At 37.8% G+C, this 19,794-nt stretch overlaps 1 protein-coding gene across 1 annotated transcript in view; it reads right to left on the bottom strand.

Moving 5' to 3' along the window:
* The window catches only part of AMPdeam (AMP deaminase), a 334,349-nt gene that overhangs the window by 292,099 nt on the left and 22,456 nt on the right, over window positions 1-19,794 (bottom strand). Inside the window, exon 2 of the mRNA XM_090387683.1 lies at window positions 9,466-9,589. Coding sequence (XP_090243809.1) covers window positions 9,466-9,571 — 106 coding nt within the window. The 5' untranslated portion in view covers window positions 9,572-9,589. The remainder of the gene's footprint in view (window positions 1-9,465; window positions 9,590-19,794) is intronic.

The raw sequence follows: 19,794 nt of genomic DNA, 5'->3' as shown, positions 1-19,794 counted from the left end.
AATCTGATCTCCAAGTAATTCTCCAGTGGGCCAAAGATAGCTTAGTTTATTTCAATTCCTTCTAAAACTCAGTCCTGTCTTATATCTTCAATGACACTCAGATTTCTAGACAAGATTACATCTCTATTAGGGATTACCCTGACTTTAAATGGAAAAGCATATAACAAATACAGATTCCTCTGCATCTAAAAAACTGTGTTTTCTCTGTCACTCTCAGCGTTACTTTTCTTCTAAACAGCTACTCAATCTAAGTATCTCAAATCCACCCTACCATGGAATATCATTCACACATCAGGGTTGGTGCATCCAAAACCTCTCCCAGGCTTCTAGAATCCATTCAAAAGAGGGCAGTCAGGTGAATTAATGACCTATCTCTTACAAAGTCCCTCTACTCTGTCTCAGACATTGTTTCTGCTACATGCCTCTTTACAGATACTGCATTGGGTAATGTTCTTGTTAAATGGCATCTATAATAATCTCCCTCTTCCAAATCACTCCAAACACATACTGCAACCAATCAGCATGTATTTACTGTTCATCTTCAGATTCACAGTACTAAATTTTCTTCTTTCTCATTTATCTTTTTAACTTCTATTTTCTGGAACTATCTTTCTTTGCATGTATTTCCTGAAAATTGCTATCTACAGAAATTCAAGTCTAATGTCAAGAAGTATCTTTTGTCTTCCCAATCTTCAACCCATGGATGGTACTAAGTACTACATGTTTCAATACCATTTATAAAAAAAAAAAAATATATATATATATATATATAAAATAAGGAAAATAGATGACTTTATGTAAATCAACTGGAATTTCAAGCAGAGGCATAGACGGCTCACAAGTTTTAAATTTAGCCAAGTCATTTTCTACCTTAAAATAATTTTGGATAATATATAATAGATTTACAGTAGACTACACGAAATTATTGTTTACTATAACAAAAGCTACTGCACTACTACTACCATTCCTTCTCCAGATGCTTTTAAGGGCAGGTAATGAAAAAGGGTTTTCACCTTTAAGGCTTAGAACTAACATGTGTAAATGAACTTGGCACTAGTCCCATGCTTTCTCAAACTTGCCAAGCACTAAAGAATGGTACTGTTCTCTGATGAATGTTTACTTAATCTGCTGATCTCCATATTTAATTTTAGGCTATTGCTAATTTGTTTTTTAATGTTTGTTTATTTTCAATCATAATTTTTTTCTACGAGTGGTACAAGAGATCCCTAAAAGAACCAATGATTATAGAAAAAAAAAAAAAAAAAAAACTAGGTAATATATGCATTGGATTGTATTTAGAGTGCATTCAATTCTTTCATTAAATAATTTTTTCTGTTTTGCAATTAATAAAAATGAAAAGTAAATGATCAAAAGTTAAAAGAATTAATTAATAACACAAAAAGTACCTGTTTTCAGTACACTCCACATACAATTTCACTAACTTTTTTTGCAATGCAACACTTATTTACAGGCTTTATGTGATTTATAGAATTTTTTTTATTCTATAAATCACAACAATAAATCACTCATTTATATATTTAAAAAAATTAATAAGACGTAAACTCTTTAAAAAGCAACCGCTACTTTAGGAAAAACAGATGTGCAAAAGTTGATGTTTAAATATGATCAAATGAATTCTTTATACATAGGACTGATGCTGGCATCTGTTTATGTATAAAAAATTCAACAAGGTGATGAAATTTCAAAATGGTTGAATAAATCCTTTTAAACAATGCAAATATAAACAAAATTTCTCTTCCAAAATTTCTTCACGAATGTGTAAAACATTTGTAGACATGCCCCACCTCTTAAAATTATATATATAGTTTAAATAGTTGGTTAACAGACCTTTTACAACATACATATCCTTTGAAATGAAATTCTGACCATATTTTTAAAAATTCAATCATGAACTGTATACAATCTATACAAGCAAACTTGATTCTATAGAACGTGTGATATAAATTTTAAATAATAAATATTAATTTTTTGTGCAATTTATAATTTTAATTAACCTAAAGTTATTTCTTTGTAGTCAATTTCATCAGTTGTCTTAAAACACTCCTTTCCAAAAAAAAAAAAAAAAAACCCATCTTAGCTGCCATACCCCAACACATTCTGAAAAAAAAAAAAAAAAAAAAAAAAAAAAAACCATCTTAGCTGCCATACCCCAACACATTCTGAAAAAAAAAAAAAAAAGTGCTTGTAATAGTATTAGCAGTAATGGCAAATGATGCAAGAAAGCAAGCTTATATATCGTCAGCCAAAAAAAAAAAAAAGAAAAAAATTTATTCATCCCCCTCCAACAACAGATTCCAGCCTGTTCCAACAATCAACCACCTGAAGGCAAACTTACACATATCTATCCTGCAACTCTCCTTCCTCAACTTGCATTTATGTCACCTGGGCTGTAGTCTCAGCGAGTAGAAGAATACCATTAACATTCAGCTTGTCAATACAGTCAAGGCTTTAAAGCACTTCAATCAGATCACCTCATAGGTGATTAGTCTCCAGATGCTGCAAATTGCAGAAATGAAACCTTTATAAGTAAGAACACCTTTTTGTTCCCTTCACCGATCTGGTTGCAGTTCTCTGCATCCATTCCAGCAGATCTACATCCTAAAGCAAGGCCTCCACACCTGTATATAGTACTCAAGACTTAGCCTAACAATGACATTATAGAAAGGGATAATCACCTCCTTATCCCTGCTGGCAAAGTTTCTGTATATCATTGACAAAACCCCATGAGCTGCTCTGCACTGCTCATTTATCCCCAGGTCTTTTTCATTCTCCACTACTCTGAGTGTAGTACTACACAGTTGATAAGTTCATCTGGGATTACTCCTACCCATGTGCAGTACCTTGCAAGGTTTAGGCCAAAATGGATGTCAGATGAACTAATGAGGCATATGGCAGAGAAGAAAAATGCATGGGATACATATAAATTAACACATGACACAGAAGCCTATGATAGATACAAGTTGATATGCAACCAAGTTACAAAGGAGGTTAGGCAGGCGAAGGCAGATTACGAGAAATCCTTGGCAAGGGATGCAAAGAAAAACAGCAAAGAGTTCTTTACTTATGTAAACTCTAGAAGGAAGGGGATGAATCAGATTGGTCCACTTGATATTGATGGGTCAACTGTTGATGATCCTGCTCAGGTAGCTAACAAACTAAATGAATATTTTGCATCGACATTCACACATGAGGAGTTATTCAGCGAGGGGAATGCCAGAGGTGTATTCAACTCTAGCAGTAAGCTACAGAATCTTGAAATAACTGGGAGTAAAGTGGAGGAGAAACTGTTGAAGATAAACACAAGAAAGGCACCCGGGGTGGATGGGATCTATCCAGTTATATTAAAGGAGGCAGCAAAGGAAGTAAGCAAACCCTTAGCCATAATTATGAGAGCTTCCTTGGACTCAGGGGAGGTACCCATAGACTGGAAATGTGCAAATGTGACCCCAATTCACAAAGGAGGATCAAAGGCTGACACAAGTAATTATAGACCTGTGAGCTTAACTTCTGTTCCAGGAAAATTAATGGAGGCACTGGTTAAAGAAGCACTGCAGGATCATTTAGACAAGACTTCAGTTATAGCTCAGACACAGCATGGTTTTGTTAAGGGGAAGTCTTGCCTGACCAACTTAATTGGATACTATGATGCAGTCACAAAAGAACTGGATGCAGGGAATAACTTTGATATTATATACTTGGATCTTAGAAAGGCTTTTGATACTGTCGCACATGGAAGACTGCTACACAAATTGGAGCAGTGTGACATTGGAGGCAAATTGCTGCTATGGATAAAGGGGTGGTTGAGGGGGAGAAGACAGAGAGTGGTAATCAATGGACACTGCTCATCGTGGACTAACGTTATTAGTGGAGTCCCTCAGGGCTCAGTGTTGGGTCCATTATTGTTTTCTGTATTTATAAATGATATTGATGAGGGTATATCAAGCTTAATGTCCAAGTTTGCAGATGATACAAAGGTTGGCAGGGTTGTCAAGGACACTACTGACACTATGCTGCTGCAACAGGATCTGGAAAGGTTGAGCAGATGGGCTGAGAGGTGGCAAATGAAGTTTAACATTGACAAATGTAAAGTACTACACATGGGAAACAGCAACCCCAGAGCAACGTATCAACTCTGTGGTACTACACTGACAGTGGTAGAGAATGAAAGGGACTTGGGGGTGGTTGTGCAGGCAGATATGAAGTTCTCTGAGCAGTGCAGACGGGCTGCAAGAGTAGCTCATGGAGTATTGTCAATGATATACAGGAATTTTTCCAGCAGGGATAAGGAGGTGATTATTCCATTGTATAAGGCAATGGTCAGGCCACACCTAGAGTACTGTATACAGGTCTGGAGGCCTCATTTCAAGAAGGATGTAGAGCTGCTGGAACGAGTACAGAGAAGAGCAACAAGATTAGTGAATGGAACAAAGGGGTGCTCTTACGAAGAAAGGCTTAAGTTTTGCAAATTACAGTGTCTGGAGACTAGGCACCAGCGAGGTGATCTGATAGAGGTGTATAAAGCCTTGAATGGTTTAAGCATGCTCAATGCTGATGGGATTCTTCCTCTAGCTCAGAAAAATCACCTGAGAGGGCATAAATTCAAATTGAGGAAAGACAGATGTAGGATAGACGTGCGGAAATTTGCCTTTAGCCAGCGGGTGGTTGGTTGGTGGAACAGACTGCCATCCCTTGTGGTGGAGGTTGATAGCCTAAATAAGTCTAAGGCTCAGCTGGACAGGTATTTTGAACGAACAGAGGGGTGAAGTGGAAGTGGGTTTTTTTTTTTTTTTTTGGCTGATGCTGCATAAGCTTGCTTTCTTGCATCAAATGCCTCTACTAATGCTAATGCTAATGCTAATTTGTCAATGTTAAACTTAAAGTGACGTTTCTCAGCCCATCGATCCAATTTTCCTAGATCTTGTTTCAGTAGCTCACTCTGATGACTTGTGTTAACCACCCTGCCAACCTTTGTATCATCTGAAACTTAGACGTTACGCCTGATATACCTTCATCAATATCACTGATGAATATCGAAAACAATGGACCCAGCATTAAAGTCTGGGGAACTCCACTAATAAGATTAGTCCATGAAGACCAGTGCCCATTGATAACCACTCTGTCTTCCACTTAACCATCCCTTTATCCATAGCAGTAACTTACCCCTAATGCCACAATGCTCCAGTTTGTAGAGCAGTCTTTCATGTGCAGTAGTCTTTAGTCACTAGTCTTCATAGACTAATGACTAAGTTATTAGTGGTATTAACAGACATTAGTCTTCATGAACCAATGTTATTAGTGGTGTCCCCCATGGTTCAGTGTTGGGCCCATTGTTGTTTTCTGTATTTATGAATGACATTGATGAAGGTCTATCAGGTTGAATGTTCAAGTTTGCAGACAATACAAAGGTTAGCAAGGTTGTTAATGACAGTATGCTACTGCAACAGGATCTAGAAAAATTGAGCAGATGGGCTGAGAGGTCGTAACTTAATTTAAACATTGACAAATGTAAAGTACTGCACATGGGTAGCAGTAACCCCAGAGTGACATATCAACTGTGTGGTACTACACTCAGCATAGTGGAGAATGAAAAAGACTTGGGGGTAATTGTACAGTCAGATATGAAGTTTTCTGAGGAGTGCAGACAATCTGAAAGAGTAGCTCATGGTGTCTTGTCAATGATATACAGGAATTTTTCTAGCAGGGCTAAGGAGGTGATTATCCCTTTGTATAAGGCAAAGGTCAAGTCACATCTTGAGTACTGTATACAGGTCTGGAGGCTTCATTTTAGGAAGGATGTACAGCTGCTGGAACAAGTACAGAGAAGGGCAACAAGATTGGTGAATGGAACAAAGGGTTGCTCTTACAAAGAAAGGCTTAAGCTCTGAAAATTGCAGTGTCTGCAGACTAGGCACCTGCAAGGGGATCTGATTGAGCTCAATGCCTATGGGATTATTCCTCTTGCCAAGATTAATTGCCCAAGGACAAATTCAAATTGAGGAAAGACAGTTGTGGAATAGATGTGAGGCAATTTTCCTTTAGCCAATAGGTGGTTGATTGCTGGCTAAAATTCCATCTGTCGTTGTGGAAGTTCACAGCTTAAATAAATTCAAGGCAGAACTAGACAAATTTGCAAAATGAATGGATGGGTGAAATGGGAAGGTTTCTTTTTTTTTTTTCTTCTTTTTTTTTTGCTGATGATGTATAAGCTTGCTTTCTTACATCATATGCCTCTACTAATGCTAACAGTATCAAAAGCCTTCCAGAAATCCAAGTATATGATGTCAAAATTTATTTTTTGCATCCAGTTCCTTGATCACTGCATCATAATAACCTATCAGATTGGTTGGTTAGACAGAACTGTCCCTTGACAAACTCATGCTGTGATTGCAGTATACAGGGGTGGGCCATCCGAGGGTGCAAGGGGTGCACTGCACCCAGGCACCAACGTTCAAGGGGTGTCTGAAAACCTGAAACTTACATACACATATGAAGAAAATTTGAAAGGGGCACCAAATTGTGATTGCCACCCGAGGTGCCACATACCCTAGGAATACCCCTGACAGTACAATTGCATGCCTGTCCAAAAGATCCTTCATTACTTCTTTAACCACTGATTCCATTATTTTCCCTGGAACAGAAGTTAAGCTAACAGGCCTGTAATTACTCATGCCATCTTTTGATCACCCTTTATGGATTAGGAATATACTCCCACTTCTCCAGTCCATAGGGACCTCCCCTGAATCCAAGGATTTTCTCATAATTATTGCTAAGGGTTTGCTTACTTCCTTTGCTGGCTCCTCTCTTAATATAAGTAGATAGATTCCATCTGCCCAAGGTACAATTTTTATGTATATCCTCAACAATTTCTCCTCCACTTTCCTTTCAGTTATCACAAAGTCATTTAGGTCCTTGTTAGAGTTTGATAAACCTCTTGTAAACTTTTGATAACTACCCTAAAGAATTCCTCATGTGTGAATATAAATGCAAAATATCTATTCAATTTGTCCCCAACCTAAGCAGGGTCATCAATAGTTACCCTGTAAACATCGAGTGCCCCATTTCAATTTAACCCCTTCCTTCTACTTTTAATATAAGCATAGAATTTTTTGCTGTTTTCCTTTGAATTCTTTGCCAGAGACTTCTCATAATCTGTCTTAGTTTGCCTAACCTCCTTTGTGACTTGATTACAGACTAATTTATATCTACTGTAAGCTTCTATATCACCTGATAATTTATATGCATTCCATGCACTTTTCTTCTCTGCTAGATGTTTCAACAGTTCATATGACAACCATTTAGGTCTAAGCCTTGAACAGTATTTCTTTGTTGGTATGAAAAACCTAGTAGATTTTTTGATTACTTCCCTGAATACGTTCCTGATTACTTCCCTGAAGAAAAAGCCTTTCCCTTACCCTTGACAGTACTTATGTCTTTAATTAAATTCCACATTAGTACACGGCAATCGCTGCCACCAAGCGATCTTTTATCTGCAGATTCTTAATGCATAAAGAATTACTGCTGATAACCACATCAAGAGTATTGCTTCCTCTCATTGCCTCTGTAACATGCTGTTGAAGAAAACAGTCATCCAAGAAATCCCAAAAAGTCTTGCTAGTGTGTGAGTGACCACCCGCAAATTCCAGTCAATATCTGGAAAGTTAAAATACTCCATTATAAGACATTCTGATTTCCTGGCCCACTCTGTATAGCTGTTTGGTATACTCATCACAGTCATTAGGCCTATAACACGCTACTACTCTCAACTGTTTTCCCAGTGCTTATATAACACCAAACTGACTCAACATTGCACTCGTTACACAAGTCAACTGGATGCACTGCCTTAGAATTAATATTCTCTTTAACTAAGAGCATAACCCCTCCACCTCTCCTCTCTATCCTTCCTGTGTACATTGTACTCCCCATATCCAAATTCAGCATCAATTATGTCTGAGTGATACCACGTATCTCTCTTCTATTCCTGCAATGTCTGCATTTGATGACTTTCCATTTGTTATTTTCCAAAACATTTCAGAAAAGTATTCTGAAAGCTTTCAAATTGTCTCTTTCACTATTATGTCTCAACTGCAAGTGAGAACAAAAATTTTAAGTTCACTACAAATTTATTCAAGAATGGGGATGGTATATAACTTGAGACTCCAATCAAGATACAACAGGATTTCTATTGATGCTTTTATATTTTACCCAGTTAAAGACTGCAAAGGTATATTTAAAGGACAGAGGGGGGAAAAAAGAAAAATGCATTACACAACTGCTCCTAACTTTTTTTTTTTTTTTTTAAATCAAAAGGGATACAGAGAGTAGTCACAGAAAAAAATGTATTTAGCAATCAATCAACCACCACTTCCAGCATTCATCAATATCGCAATGTGTACTAAAAAGATAAAAAAATAAATAAATTGTGGTTTAGGAACTTCATGCAGTATGAATCTTATGTATTGTACAAAGTTGCAGTGGAATTCACAAATTCAGCTGTTAATCAAACAGTAGCCACTGCCGTCCAAAGGCTAGTGGTCCCAAATATTTGCCTTTAACACTGCAATAAAATATGCATTTCACTTAAGTATACACAGCTTTTAATTGCATGTGCAATACACGCACACCACATTCAAAACAAATATCAAAATGTTAACTACATATTCATTAAAGTATCAACAGATAAACAAAACTGAATTCTAAAAAAGCATCACCCAGAATTGTGCCTTAGATAACAAAAGCCTTAGGACAGGCTTTGCCTCCTGCATTGAAGGAGGCATGATAGCAAAATGGCAGAGCTGTCATTGGGTAATAAAATAATGGTTAAGAATTCTCCAAAAAATAAAATAAAATAAATAAATAAATAAAATAAATAATTAAATAACTGAAGACATTACAAAACAGATTTCTGGAAATTGGGTATCTGGCATATGCCATTCCAAAAAACCTTGCCTTTTATTTCCTTTTCCTGCTTGTTTGGAAGCTAGGAGATTCACAGCATCCAGATACAAACTGGGCAAGTCTCATAACTTTTAAATATGGTAATGCACAATTTAAATAAGACTATTTTTTTTTAATTTTTGGAATTCTTGCTAACATTTAATGTAATCACATTTCTAATTTAAAAAATTCTTTGCTTGGGAATAGAAAATTACTACATTAAATTAAATGTTCTTGTTTATACTCCGGCACGACCACCAGGTCAGTGGAGTTTACAATAAATCAATCAATACAAATGTTAATCGTATTTAGCAGTCACGGGCTTGAATCCCGGTCCACTCAGAGTGCATTTGTGCTCCTGACTACTCGGCTACATCAGGCTCCATTATTAGTTTAAATTCAGATAAGCAAGAGATAATGGAGGAAATGTAGCACATGCTGTATCCAAATAAGGAATATTGTTAATTTAGAAAATTTCACACAAATATATGTATCTATTATATAACATACCAGATTTGGTAGAAAATGATTCACTATCTCCATCAGAATCACAGCCATTGATGCCCCCATTAGGAGTTGCATTACTTTTCTTGGGAGGAATCTGGAGCTTTTTCATTGTTATTTTTTTTACCTTCTAAAATTCAAAGACAAAAAAAAATCAATTAAGCATAAATTTGGAGAATTACTATGCATAAACAATAGAAAGTAAAAGTATAATAACATTACTGAAGTTCACGATATCCGGCTGCATAAGCTCTATACCCACTCAATCTTTAAATAATTAAATCTGTAGGGGAGAAAAATTGCTACAAGAAAATCCCATGCCTGATATTATCCCACTCAGGAATAATTAAATATGCCTTAGAAAATCTTTAATGAAATTAAGACACTACACTACATCCTTTGTTACCAACAGAATTGGCTATAGGTAAGCATGCAAGAACTTTACCAGGGTAAATATAATAAGCAGATGCCACCACCACATACGGTAGTTGTGCTGCAATGGGAATCATGCTTTAACTGTAAATTGCAATGGATACAATATACCAAGACCTTTTCCTGGTTACTAAACACATTCATTAGTTACTTTGGCTTCCTTCACACTTAAACTGTAAAAGGTTAATTCTTAAGCAGCAGGTTACCATGTCACCAGATATAAGAAAGATAACAATGAAGTTGGCAGGAGCAGAAGGATGAGAAACATTAGCATTAGTAGAGGCATATAATGCAAGAAAGCAAGCTTATGTAACATCAGCAAAAAAAACCAAAAAAAAAAAAACCTTCCACTTCACCCCTCCGTTCGTTCGAAATACCTGTCCAGCTGAGCCTTAAATTTATTTAGGCTATCAACTTCCACAACAAGGGATTGAAGTCTGTTTCACCAACCAACTACCCGCTGGCTAAAGGCAAATTTCCGCACATCTATCCTACATTGGTAAAAGGTAAATTCAGAGTACTATCACACTAATGTTAGAAGGCATGAAATTGTCATCTCTCCTTTAATAGCTATGTTCATAACGTTGTGCCAAGTACTGTCAAATAATATCTCTAGGCCATTCCTTAGCATTAGCATTAGCAGAGGCATATGATGCAAGAAAGCAAGCTTATTCAGCATCAGCCAAAAAAAACAAAAAAAAAAAAAAAAAAAACCCACTCCCATTTCACCCCTCCGTTCGTTCGAAATACCTGTCCAGTTGAGCTTTAAATTTGTTTAGGCTATCAACTTCAACAACCAGTGATGGAAGTCGGTTCCACCAACCAACCACCCGCTGGCCAAAGGCAAATTTCCGCACATCTATCCGACATCCGTCCTTCCTCAATTTGAATTTATGCCCTCTGAGGTGATTATTCTGAGAAAGATGAAGAATCCCATTGGCATTGAGCATGCTCAAACCATTCAAAGCCTTATACACCTCTATCAGATCACCTCGCCGGTGCCTAGTCTCCAGACTCTGTAATTTGCAAAACTTAAGCCTTTCTTCGTAAGAGCAACCCTTTGTTCCATTTACTAATCTTGTTGCCCTTCTCTGTACCCGTTCCAGCAGCTCTACATCCTTCTTGAAATGAGGCCTCCAGACCTGTATACAGTACTCAAGATGTGGCCTTACCATTGCCTTATACAAGGGAATAATCACCTCCTTATCCCTGCTAGAAAAATTCCTGTATATCATTGACAAGACACCATGAGCTACTCTTGCAGCTCGTCTGCACTGCTCAGAGAACTTCATATCTGCCTGCACAATTACCCCCAGGTCCTTTTCATTCTCCACCACTGTCAGTGTAGTACCGCAGTGTTGATACGTTGCTCTGGGGTTACTGTTTCCCATATGCAGCACTTTACATTTGTCGATGTTAAACCTCATTTGCCACCTCTCAGCCCATCTGTTCAACCTGTCCAGATCCTGTTGCAGTAGCATAGCGTCAGTATTGTCCTTAACGACCCTGCCAACCTTTGTATCATCTGCAAACTTGGACATTAAACTTGATATCCCATCATCAATATCATTCATAAACACCGAAAACAACAACGGACCCAACACTGAACCTTGAGGAACTCCACTAATAACATTAGTCCACGTTGAGCAGTGTCCATTGATTACCACTCTCTGTCTTCTGCCACTCAACCATCCCCTTATCCATAGCAGCAATTTGCCTCCAATGCCACACTGCTCCAATTTGTGCAGCAGTCTTCCATGTGCAACAGTATCAAAAGCCTTTCTAAGATCCAAATATATAATATCAAAGTTATTCCCTGCATCCAGTTCTTTTGTGACTACATCATAGTATCCAATCAAATTGGTCAGGCAAGACCTGCCCTTAACAAAACCATGCTGCGTCTGAGCTATAACTGAATTCTTGTCTAGATGATCCTGCAGTGCTTCTTTAACCAGTGCCTCCATTAATTTACCTGGAACAGAAGTTAAACTAACAGGTCTATAATTACTTGTGTCAGCCTTTGAACCTCCTTTGTGAATTGGGGTCACATTTGCACATCTCCAGTCCATAGGTACCTCCCCTGAGTCCAAGGAAGCTCTCATAATTATGGCTAAGGGTTTGCTTACTTCCTTTGCTGCCTCCTTTAATATAACTGGATAGATCCCATCCACCCCAGGTGCCTTTTTTATGTTTATCCTCAACAATCTCTCCTCCACTTTCCTCTCAGTTATTACAAAATCATCCAGCTCACTGCCAATGTTTACTTTACCTACATCATTCTCCTTCCTGAATAACTCCTCATGCGTGAATGTAGATGCAAAATACTCGTTTAGATTGTTAGCCACCTGAGCAGGATCCTCAACTGTTGAACCATCAATATCCAGTGGACCAATCTGATTCATCCCTTTCCTTTTCGAGTTCAAGTATGTAAAGAACTCTTTTCTGTTTTTCTTTGCATCCTTTGCCAAGGATTTTTCATAGTCTGCCTTTGCCTGCCTAATCTCCTTTGTGACTTGGTTACAGACCAACTTATATCTATCATAGGCTTCCATGTCACCCATTAATTTGTATGTATCCCATGCATTTTTCTTCTCTGCCACATGTCTCATTAGTTCATCTGACAACCATTTAGGCCTAAACCTTGAACAATATTTCTTAGTTGGTATGTAAAGCCTGGTAGCCTCCAAGATTAGTTCCTTGAATGCTTCCCATTTTGAGTTTGCTGTTGGTAACATCATCAGTTGGTCCCACTGTATAGAATTTAAATACTGTCTCAGACCATCATAGTCGCCTTTACGAAAACAAAAACCCTTCCCTTTACCTCTGATGGTAGTTACCTCCTTGAGTAAATCCCACTTCTACACACTGTGATCACTGCCACCTAGTGGTTCATTTATCTGCAGGTTCTTAATGCATGAAGAATCACTACTGATAATCAGATCAAGAGTATTGCTCCCTCTTGTTGCCTCACGAACATGCTGATGTAGAAAACAATCATCCAATAAATCTACAAAAGCCTTGCTAGTGTGCGAGTGACCAACCCACAAATTCCAGTCAATATCTGGGAAATTAAAGTCCCCCATTATAAGACTCTCTGATTTACTGGCCCACTCTATTTCCCTGTAGAATATCTTATTATACTCATCAGAGTCATTAGGCCTATAGCACACTCCTACTCTCAATTTTGATTTCACTATGCTTATGTCACACCAAACTGACTCGACGCTGCCCTGTCCATCGATGTCGACTGGCTTCACTTCCTTGGACTTTATGTGTTTCTTAATTAATAGCATGACCCCTCCTCCCCTCCTGTCCTGTCTATCCTTTCTATACACATTGTATTCCCCAAATTCCAGTTCCGCATTACTTATATCTGTGTGACACCACGTCTCTGATATCCCAACAATATCTGCCTTTGATGTTTTGAGCAATACCTCAAATTCATCAAATTTATTTACCAAACTCCTAGCATTGGTGTACACGCAGGTATACATGCACCTGTTTCTATTCTTAGCTACCCTAACACAACCCATGTGTTTACTTGTACCGCAATGACTACCAGCAGTCTCTGAAATATCCTGCATCCTGTTTTTCAGACTTCTGCTCATTTCAATAGAAGCAGTGCAAGAATCACTTCCACCTCTGCCACTGGCTACTGTTAATCTATTAGTCCTTGTATCCCCCCCAACTAGCAGTTTTCCGACCCACCTAACACTGCCTCGACAGCATCAGCAAAAATTCTTGCACCCTTTCTATTTAAGTGTATCCCATCCCTGTAGAAGCAATCTCTCCTGTTAACAAGTACAGTCCAGGCTGAAAAAAATTCTACCCCTTGAGCCTTGCACAATCCCTCCAGGGCCGAATTGATCGACAAGGCTCTCATCATATACTCCCTCCTATCGTGTCTGGGCAGAATTGCAGACACTTTCAAGTTCAACCCTAATTCACGGCTTTTTTTCAACAGTGACCTGTACTTGCTAAGTAATTCCGCCGGTCTCCTACTCTTAATATCATTAGTGCCAACGTGTACAACTATATCACCTTTTGTGCCCTTATTACTCCCTTATTTGGGAGTAATTAAATAAATTCCTTTGATTCTATATAAACTGGGGGAGAAGGTTAAAATGATTTTTAACAAGCCACAGAGCCATGAAAAAAATAATAATAATTTTAAAAATACTGGTTAATAGATCAAGCTATAAACAGTAGGATGTGTTTAAGACAGCACTGTGTAACCTGGCCATCCAAAGTAATGAGAATTTGATGATTCATGCAGAAAAGATAAGTCTCCTAATACATGGGAAACTCAGTATAGGAACTGCCTGTGGTCTATTGTATAATGTGACTATCTCGAACAGGTTGCATTGGTTTTAAAATTGAAAATGAACGCGAATTTTAGCTTTGTAACTTTTTCTGTCTAATTTTTTGTAATAAATTTAACCACTTTTGTGATGGTAACAAGTGGAAACTATGAAACTGAATTCTAATACTAAGCTTTTATTTCAAATTAAATACAAAACATTTTAAATAACTGATATAATTAACAATATTATGTTCATAAATTAACCAGGTGCATGATGTCTTAACAGACTCCAAGAGATTTTTTTTTTAGGAGGAAAATTTTATTAAAAGGAATTAAGTGATTATCCCTTTGTATAAGGCAATGGTTAGGCCACATCTTGAATACTGCATACAGATCTGGAAGCCTCATTTTAGGAAGGATGTGGATCTGTTGAAACAGGTGCAGAGGAGAGCAACAAGGCTGGTGTGTGGAGCAAAAGGGTGCTCTTACTAGAAAACAGCTTCAGTTTTGCAAATTGCAACATCTGGAGACTAAGCATCTGTGAGATCTGATTGAGGTGTTTAAAGTCTTGAACGAATTAAGTAAACTCGATGCTGATGGAATCATTTCTTTTGCTCAGACTACAAGCATGAGGGTGAAGAAATTCAAACTGAGGAAGGATGGTTGCAAGTCAGATGTTCCTTCAGCCAGAAGATTGATGGAACAAACTTTCACTTGGTGTTATAGTGTGGGTAGTTTGTATAAATTCAAGGAAGAACTAGGTAAACTGTTTGAGGGGATGAACAGGTGAAATGGGAAGTGTTGACTTCTTTTTTTTTTTTTTGCTGGTGCTCTAGGAAGGACATGAAAGCTTGCTTTCTTGCATCATTTGTCACTACTACTAATAATAAAAACAATACAAAATATTATTTACAAAGTAGTTTATAACACCTTGGGAATTCTGCTGGTCATAATCTTCATAAACAGCTTGTCTTGACAGCTAGATTCACCATATAACTGTCAGTTGTAGGCAGAGGTGTACTTCCCTCTGACAAGGTAGGGATGTACAGGAAGTACATCCCTACCTGCTGTTCTAGCTCCTCTCTTATTTAAGTATAGGCTTAAGTTAGTGCATGCTGAAGTCAGTAATAGCCAAGATGCTAGATATTGAAAACAAATTAACACTTAAAATGTGAAAATTTTTAGAAAACCATATTGAAAGGAAATAAGCAAGATCAACAGAGAAAACGTTCGAAACTGCATGTTATGTAGAAAATTATGAAGCAATGTAGAAAATTATAAAGCAACTCTCTAAGAATTTTTTTGTAAAATGTGATGCATTATACAGACTTCGGTGTAATAATTATTTTTGTAGAACAAAATGAGAGAATTAAATGCTCTTCAAAATGATTAAATGAAAAAAAAAAAAAAAACCTTTCCCATTTTACCCATCTGGTCACTCCAAATGGTTGTCTAGTTCAGCCTTAAATTTATTTAAGCTATCAACTTCCACAACAAAAGATGGAAGTCTGTTTCAGCAATCAACTACCCACTGGCTAAAGGCAAATTTCCCACATGTATTCTACAACTGTCTTTCCTCAATTTGAATCTATGCCCCCTCAGGTTCTTAATCTGAGAAAGTGGAAGAATCCTATCAGCATCGAGCCTGCTCAAACCATTCAAAGCCTTATATATTTCAAATAAGATTACCTTGCAGGTGTTCAGTCTCCAGATGCTGCAATTGCAGAACTTAAGCCATTCTTCATAAGAGCACCCCCTTTCTTCCTCTCACCAATCTTGTTGCCCTTCTCTGTACTCGTTCTAGCAACTCTACATCCTTCCTAAAATGAGGCCTCAAGACCTATACGTACACAGTACTCAAGGTGTGGCCTGACCATTGCCTTATACAAAGGGATAATCACCAACTTGTCTCTGCTAGCAAATTTCCTACATATCATTGACCAAGATTCTATGACTTGCTCTGGCAGCTCATCTACACTGCTCAGAGAACTTCATATCTCACTGCACAATTATCCCCAGGTCTTTTTCATTCTCCACTTTCCTGAGTGTAGTACTACACAATTGGTACATTTCTCTTTGGTTACTGCTACCCATATGCAGTACTTTGCATTTGCCGATGTTAAACTTCAGTTGCCACTTCTTAGCTGATCTGCCTAACTTTTCTAAATCCTGTTGCAGTAGCATACTGTTTTTACTGTCATTAAGAACCCTGCCAACCTTTGTGTCATCTGCAAACTTGGACATTAAACCTTCTATACCATCATCAATATCATTGATAAATACACAAAACAGTAATGTGCCCAGCACCAAACCCTGGGGGATTCCACTAACAACTTTAGTCCACGTAGATCAGTGTCCATTTACTACCACACTCTGCCATCTCCCAATAACTATCCCTTTATCCATTGTAGCAACTTCATTTAATGCCATACCACTCCAATTTGTATAGCAGTCTTTCAAGTGCAACAGTATCAAAAGCTTTCCTGAAATCCAAGTACAGTATATAATATCAAAAGTATTATTTGCATCCAGTTCCTTTGTGACCACATTGTAGTATCCAATCAAACTGTCAGATAAGACCTCCCCTTAACAAACCCATGCTGTGTCTGAACTATTACTGCAGTCTTGTCTAGGTGATCCTGCAACACTTCTTTAGGCAGCGACTCCATTATTTTCCCCAGAACAGAAGTTAAAACTAACAGGTCTAAATTATTTGTGTCACCCCTTTGAATCCCCTTTGTGAATTGGGGATACATTTGCACATTTCCAGTCCATGGAGACCTCCCCTGAATCTAAGGATGCTCTCATAATTATGGCTAAGGGTTTTCTTACTTCACTCATTACTTTCTTCAACATTACTGGATAGATTGGATCCACCACAGGTGCCTTTTTTATGTTTAACTTCAATAATTTTTCCTCCACTTTGTCTCCATTATTACAAAATCATTTAGCTCCCTGTTAGAGTTCAGTAAACTTCTGTCCTCCCCTTCCTTACAGAATTCCTCATGTGTGAATGTAGATGCGAAATACCCATTCAGTTTTTGTCAGCTATCTGAGCTGGATCATCAACAGTCGAACCACCAATATCAAGTGGCCCAATCTGATTCATCCCTTTCCTTCTAGAGTTTACATAAGTAAAGAAGTCTGGTTTCTCTTTGCATCCTTTGGCAAGGATTTCTCATAATCAGCCTTCACTTGCCTAACCTCCTTTGTGACTTCATTACAGATTAGCTTCTATCTGCTATAGGCTTCTGTGTCGCTTGATAATTTATATGCCTACCATGCATTTTTTTTTTTTTTTCTCTGCCATGAGCCTCATTAGTTCATCTGACATCCATTTAGGTCTAAAAGTTGAACAGTATTTCTTAGTTGGTATGAAAAGCCTAGTAGTTTCCAAGATTAATTCCTTGAAGGCTTCCCATTTAGAATTCACTGTTTTTAACATATCAGTTGATCCCAATGTACAGAATTTAAAAACTGTCTGAGATCACTGAAGTTACCTTTATGAAAGCAAAAACACTTCCCTTTAACCTTGATGGTAGTTACATCTTTAAATAAATCCCACATCAGTACACTGTGATCACTGTCACCTAGTAGTTCCTTTACCTGCAAATTCTTAATGCATGAATAATCATTGCTGATAATCATATCAAGAGTATTACTCCCTCTGGTTGCCCCTAGAATATGTTGCTGTAGAAATCAATCCTCCAATAAATCCACAAAAGCCTTGCTAGCATGCAAGTGAGCAACCCACAAGTTCCAGTCAATATCTAGAAAGATAAAATCCCCCATTACAAGACATTCTGATTTACTGGCCCACTATTTCTCTGTACAATTGTTCATTGTACTCATCGGAGTCATTAGGCCTATAAAACTGCTACTCTCATTTTCCCTTTCCCAGTTTTTATGTCACACCAAACTGACTCAACATTCCAGTGTCCACCCATATCGACTGGATGTACTTCCAATAAATGTGTTTCTTAATTAACAGCATAACCCCTCCTCCCTTCCTACCCTGTCTGAATACAGTCCTACCCAAGATACAATTCTGCAGTGCTTATATCTGTTGTCTGGCACCATGTCTCTGATATCCCAACAATATCTGCCTTTGATGTCATGACCAGCACTTCAAATTCATCAAATTTATTTACAATACTTCTAGCATTGGTGTACATGAAAGTATACATTCACTTGTTCTTACTTTTAGTTACCCTAACACAGCCCATGTATTTACTTGTTCCTTGATGATTCCCAGCAGCTCTTGAAAATACCAGAAACTTGCTCTCTAGGCTGTTGCTCATTAGAACAGAAGCAGTGCAAGAATCATTTTTGCCTCTGCCTGCAACTACTGTTAATCTTTTATTCTGTGAATCGCACCAAGCTAGCAGTGTTTTTTTTTTTTTTTATGTAAACCCCAAACACGAGAGGTATTAGAACCTATAGTACTTAGAACCATGCATGGGTTGAAGGTTGAGAAGACAAAAGAAGATCTTGAACTTCTGTAGACTAATTTTCAGGAAATACGTACGAAGGAAGGTTGTTCCAGAAAACGGCAGTTGAATGAATAAACGAGGAAGATGAAAAGTTGGTTCTGTGAGTTTGAAGTTGGACAGTAAATGGATGTTGGCTGGTGGCGGCACATGATCGGACTGTTTTGAAAGAGAGAGCGGGAATTATAGAAGCCAATTCAGAAGAACAGTGCCCATGGAAGTATCTGTAGAAGAGGCATGCAGCAGAAACAGTATATCTATGAGACAGTAAATAGAGAGACTCTGTTAGAGACGAATCATTAATTAACCTAACTGCCCTCTTCTGAATGGAATCAAGAAGCCTGAGAGAGGTTTTGGGGCCACCACCCCAGATGTGGGAACAATATTCCATGGTAGGGGGGGGGATTTGGGATTTATACTAAATGAGCAGCTGTTTGGAAGAAAGGCAACACTGAGAGCGAAAGAGAAAACCAAGTTTTTTAAATGCAGAGGAAGCAATATTTGTAATGTGCTTGTGCCAAGAGAGATTAGATGTCAGGGTAAACCCCAAAAGAGATATATCATTTTGCCTAGAAATCAGAGTGTCACCAAAGATAAGCATAGGAGCAGAAGAATCCTTTTTGCGAGATATAAGACAAGACTGAGTTTTAGAAGGGCTGAAATCAACTAAGTTGTCTTTGCGCCACTGGAGAATTACCTGAAGATTGGCATTTAAGGAATTGGTAGCAGATTTTCAAGAAGTTGAAACTGATCGAGCAGGGCAAGGTTTCTCAAAATGGAAAAATGAATTTCCAGTCAATGGAAGAAGTTCATTAATATACAAGAGGAAAAGAGTGGGGGAAAGAACTGAACCTTGGGGGACACTGGCATTAGTGGAGAAGTTAGAAGACAGAGAGCCATCTACCATTACCCTCAGTGAGCGATCAGAGAAAAAACTGGATAACCAAATACAAAAACCAGTTGGCAAACCATAAGATGGAAGCTTGTTTAGAAGACCTTTATGCCAAACACGATCAAAAGCCTTTGAGATTTCAAGAGCAACTACTTGTGTTTCACTGAACCTTTCCATTGAATTAATCATTAAATGGGTAATATAAGCCAGAATATCAC

This window comes from Mastigoproctus giganteus, chromosome 13 (genome assembly GCF_048544385.1).
Source record: "Mastigoproctus giganteus isolate SK-2022 chromosome 13, ASM4854438v1, whole genome shotgun sequence".
NCBI lineage: Eukaryota > Metazoa > Arthropoda > Arachnida > Uropygi > Thelyphonidae > Mastigoproctus > Mastigoproctus giganteus.
Note: the sequence above shows the minus strand (reverse complement) of the source record. Positions and strands in the feature narration are given on the sequence as shown.